This window comes from Triticum dicoccoides, chromosome 3B (assembly GCF_002162155.2).
Source record: "Triticum dicoccoides isolate Atlit2015 ecotype Zavitan chromosome 3B, WEW_v2.0, whole genome shotgun sequence".
Taxonomy (NCBI): domain Eukaryota; kingdom Viridiplantae; phylum Streptophyta; class Magnoliopsida; order Poales; family Poaceae; genus Triticum; species Triticum dicoccoides.
In genome coordinates, this window is record NC_041385.1 from 29,374,356 (window position 1) to 29,379,772 (window position 5,417).

The following is a 5,417-nucleotide window of genomic DNA, read 5'->3' on the forward strand; positions in this document are numbered from 1 at the left end:
TTAGGCGCGAGGAAGGGAAAGGCGGAGGAGGTGGCGTGGCAAGATCACCAAGATCCTTCCTAGGAGCTTGGAGCAAACCATACCCAGGTGTGACGGATCCTCTCATTGCGGAGGCGATGGCAGTACGAGACGGTGTCATCTTCGCCAAGCTGAGGGGCTTTACGAGCGTCGTCCTTGAGACGGATTGTTTGGAGGTTGTAAACCTCTGTACCAATCGCCACGACTCGCGCGCAGTTGTGGCACCAATCTTAGTAGAAATTGAAGAGCTAGCTAGCACTTTTATCTCTTTTGTAATTGAACATGTATCCAAGTCAGCGAAGGGTCCTGCTCACCTTTGTGCCAAGCATACTTGCACAATTGACATGACTGAGAGCTGGCTGGACAGTACCTCCAACTTTCTGATCAGCCGTCTGTTGGCTGACTGTGATGCGAACAGATGGAATACCTAACAATTTTTGCGAGCAGATGTTTTTTTTTATTTTCTTTTGTGTGGAAAAACTGCCGGCCGATGATGATTCCCACGGCATGGATCCAGCGCCCCTGAGTCGCCGGCATTTCTGTCACGCCCTCCTTCGGGCAACACAAAGGACGGGGGCGAGACCCCCCGCTCCACCTGGGCACATGCGGCCGCGGTGGCAGTGCACAGATCGCATCCCCACTGCCTTTTAAAACCCCACCCCGCAGCCACCGAGCATCTCTCCCCCCACGTTTTCCACCCACCAGACACTCCCACGGCTGCCGGCAATGGCGGCGGCGGCGGCGGCGGCGGAGCAGGACTACTGGGGCCTGTTCCGGGAGGAGACGGGCTGGTACAACGAGATCTTCCTCAGCGCCGTCGTGCCGGGCGGCGGCGGCTGGTGGCGGGCGCTGCCGCACCCGCTCCGCTCCTGGCTGCGCAACTGCATCGGCGGCTACCTCCTCTACTTCGCCACCGGCTTCCTCTGGTGCTTCGTCATCTACTACTGGAAGCGCAACGCCTACATCCCCAAAGGTCCCGCCTTTCTTCAACCCCTCCCCCCCACGCCGTCCTAGAATCCTAGTACTGGTGTTAATTCCTCTCCCCCGGCCCCTTCCCTCCTGATGATTCATTGGCTCTTCTAATCCGAGGATTTAGTTGGATTATTAACTGTGTTCCGCGAAAGGGATTTGGGCTTCGGCCTCTTTCAGTGGTCCCTTGATGGAAGAAAAATGACGGCGAGAGGTTTGATTGGTTGGTGAGGGCTTTTCGATCCCCAATTATCAGTCTTCCGTCTGGAGTTCCCTGCTCACGATTCAGGTGCTGCGCCTGGGCTCAGCTCCTACCTCCCAGTCTGGTTGTTGGATGAGGTGGGTTTGGGGTCACATCTTGGATTTGTCTGCTGGCTCGTCGATGGTCACGAAGATCGACTCAACAGACACTTCTCCGTCGAACAAATCGCCTGAAGTCCATTCCTGCTGCTTTTTCAAGCAACAATAAGCAGCTTCTTGCTTGATCGAACTGCTATTTGCTTGTTGGAACCAAACCTCCTGTTTTATCACTGCTTGGTTGAGGTGTGTGGCATTCAGTAATCAGTTGCATGGATGCATAATTAACCAAGCTGTTAAAAAAGTCTGCCTTCTGATAGGTGCCACATTTAAATGCTATTTCTTTCTGGTCAGTCGACCTCTTCTCCTGTTTGTGTTCTGGGTCAGATCGCGAATCAAGTTAGATGACAGATAGAGAGAGCTTGCACGCTACTACTCGTTGATGCAGACAACTAACATTTTTAAGTGGCTGATGCATACTTAGACTGCCAACGTTTTCGGGGCGTTTTTATAATGCCTTGCCAGATTGCATCATGATTTAATTCATTACTTCTGCCGGCTTCTTAGCTCAGATCACATGGCAACAAATGGAGGTCTCTGTCGACCTGGCAATATTCGTGTTTGCTTGTGCTTAAGTAGTAGTACAGCTACAAATTGCTGATTTGTGCTCTGTCCTGGGCATTACAACTTGCTGATTTATGCTCTGTCCTGGGCATTTTTCTGAAATGTCCAAGGACCTTGCAATCGGGCTCAGACTCTTCATGGCTCAGTGACATTGTAACAAATGGACGTCTCTGTCAACCGTCAATTTCCGTGTTTGCTTATGCTTAAATACTCCCTCCAACTCCAAAAAAAAGGCATTGATATGATATGAAAATATATTTTATTTCTATTTTACTGAACTACAGATACTACTTCTTGTCATGCTTTCTCCTGGGCATTTTGTAAAACGTCCAGGACCTTGCAATCATGCATATGCTCATACTAGACAGCTCGTCCTTCCGGTACTATGAATAGACGGGGGACCTGTATGGCTGGTATTTGTCAACGGCCTGCATCTTTTATGGAGATAATTGCATGATATTTCGGTGCACCCACGTTCTGGACCACTCGAGCAAAACTCATAATTGAATTCACAGCTAAAAAAAAGGCAGAGTGTCTCTTTCAGAAAACAGTAGAAAGGATATGGCAGCCTATCTTCTCGAACAAAAACTCATAATTGAACTCACAGCTAAGAAAAAGGCAGGGTGTCTCTTTCAGAAAACAGTAATGAAAAGGATATAGCAGCCTATCTTCTCTGGTGCACACTTGTGTCTAGCGATTGTTGACTTGATTTTTTTCCTATGGGACCAAGATGCCTTTTGTTTTCCTTAGGTACGAGACAACTGGAATAGAACCTTTTCAGCATGATTTCCTGCTTCTTTGGAAATTGAATTCCATTTTGCTGCATGATACTGTTTTGTGCAAGCAAAGCTGCTAGTCCAATTTGTTTGTTCATCATCACTGTAATATTTTTCATTTGTTGTGATTTAGCGTGTAGTAGTCTGGAAGCAGAGCTTTCTTTTAAACGTCATGTTCAACATTTTGCAGTGCTGGCATGGTTTTGGTTGTAGGTCATTTGCCGGAACCAAATGGTTCTTTAGATTTTATTTTTTAATGTTTGCTGCATACAGATCTTTTTTTTTAAAAAAAATTAGGAGATCTCTGCTCCCAATTTCATTTCGCAATTAAACTGATAACACAACATTGTCAGGCGAGTGTGACCCAAACAGGTTCATGGAAATAAAATACTTCTCTACCAGCCTGAGCTAACTGCTGCAAAACTTGACATCAACATCAGGCACGCAGGCCCAATCAAAACACAAGATTCATACAGATCACTTATAGTAACCTTCATTTATTTATAAGTTTGTGACTCTCACCCCCTTAATTGCTTGGCTGAGGTCTAATTAGATTGAAATGCTATTTTTTCCTGCTCACAAATGTAAATCATTTTTGACCTTCCATATCCTCCAATGCATTTTAGTTATGAATCTTAATCATAATATGCTGCCAAATGTTGCATCTTATGAAAGTACTTTGTAACATAAATTTATTTATATGGTTAGTCTTCATTCTTTAACTCCAAATGACCAGTAAGTGCCACATTTATCGCATGCACTTCACTTCTGCTTGATTTTCCTGTTCGTCCTATGGATTTATTCGAGTAATTTTAAAACCTTCTGTAGGTGTATTTGATAAGGATTTATAGAACGTGTTGCTGAAACATTATGTTATTTGATGCAGATGCTGTCCCTACAGTAGAAGCTATGAAGAAGCAAATAATTGTTGCATCAAAGGCTATGCCGTTCTACTGTGCTCTTCCGTCCGTATCTGAGCACATGATTGAGAGTGGATGGACACGGTGTTTTTTTCATATCAGTGAAGTTGGTTGGCCTATGTACATTGTCTATGTGTCTCTATATCTCATCTTTGTGGAGTTCGGAATTTACTGGATGCACAGAGAGTTGCATGACATAAAGCCACTATACAAGCACCTACATGCAACCCACCACATTTACAACAAGGAGAATACCCTATCACCATTTGCTGGTAAGTTCTTATTGAGCTGTTGATTCTTTTCTTCTTCTGTGCTAGATGTGCTAGAGTATATAACTTCGCTGTAACAGTGATGAACAAGGGTTCTAGATAACGGGCTTAGTTTACGTTAGCGTTCCTATTTCTTGTTCTTGTGAAATGTTAATCCATTGCCGATAAATGTTAAGCCATTACTTATAATTCTTCTTATGATGCTATCTGTATTTCAGTATACTTTAGTATAATCATTTATTTGTACTCCGGAGTAATTATTCGGAATGCGGTAGACACTGGGCTTCTTTAATTTAATGTTTTGAACCTGGAGGCCATGCCATTAGCAAAGGAAAACTAAATAGAGATATAATGCCCCTTTGACGGCAAGAAATAAAATTGCCTCTTTATCAGGGAGTGACAGCTCTAATCTACGCGTTTTGTTCCTTGCAGGACTAGCATTCCATCCATTGGACGGGATCCTGCAAGCCATATCGCACGTGATTGCTCTGTTCCTTCTCCCTATGCACTTCAGGACGCACATTGCTCTGTTATTCATAGAGGCGGTGTGGACGGCCAACATCCATGACTGCATCCACGGCAAGATCTGGCCGGTGATGGGCGCCGGCTACCACACCATCCACCACACGACGTACCGGCACAACTACGGCCACTACACCGTGTGGATGGACTGGCTGTTTGGCACCCTCCGCGAGCCGGAGGATCTCCTCAAGAAGGACTGAGCTCGTGCGAGCGCGGTCTTTCCTGTCTCTGTAGCAATGTGAAGTGTAGTAGAAGTGTTAAGGCTTAACCCTCCATCTGTTCTCTTATTCTGCTGAAAGATGTTTGTTGTTGTGTTTACGACAGTTAGCGGTGTGCTGTTTCAGTCTCAGTCCGGTAGGTGGAAATAATAAGGTTGTTCATTTAGCTTTGTTCCTCTGGGATGCGGTGAAATCAAGGGGGCTTGTACCCTTCTCGGCAGCATGATGATGGGTTTGTTTCTTGTTATATACATACATAGGGCTTGATGCTGTTTCTGCTCCCAGAGTTCATAGTGGTTTGGAGAAAAAATAAATCCGGGTGGAAGCCGGGTAGTACGTTGGACAAAGTATGTTTCAAATGTTATATATTATGCTGGAGAGGTGATGTTCTACAAACATGTGAAAAATCAAGTGAAAAAATAAAATTCACTTGAGAGGAGTATAAAACAAAAACCATATCCAGCAATGGATGAATGGTGACAAAACTTGCAGCATCACTCTTCCTGCATGGTTCTTTCGTGTGCTTGTATAACATCAACTCCCAAATGTGATTTATATATGGATTGTCATCGTAACTTGGTTTTCCACCGGATACTTTCTCTGTAGTTTTCTTGCATTTTTCTGATTGTAACAACGTTTTTTGTTGTGGCCATGTTGCTGCTGCTGCTGCTGCTGCTCGAAAGAATAAGTTCATATTTCGTCTCCCTGCATTTGTCTGATTCTGACAGAAGTGCATGTTTTGGTTTCGCGCTGCTGATTTCTGTTGTGGAATGTCTGAAAGACTAAGACAGAACCTTTTTTTCC

At 44.8% G+C, this 5,417-nt stretch overlaps 1 protein-coding gene across 1 annotated transcript; it reads left to right on the top strand.

The window, feature by feature from the left end:
* The first annotated feature begins 576 nt into the window (after positions 1-576).
* Positions 577-4,868, top strand: LOC119274521 (delta(7)-sterol-C5(6)-desaturase-like). The gene is made up of 3 exons (XM_037555225.1): positions 577-991; positions 3,571-3,876; positions 4,306-4,868. The coding sequence occupies exons 1-3, from the start codon at positions 745-747 to the stop codon at positions 4,593-4,595; spliced, it is 843 nt and encodes a 280-aa protein (XP_037411122.1). The 5' UTR covers positions 577-744; the 3' UTR covers positions 4,596-4,868.
* The last annotated feature ends 549 nt before the right edge of the window (positions 4,869-5,417 follow it).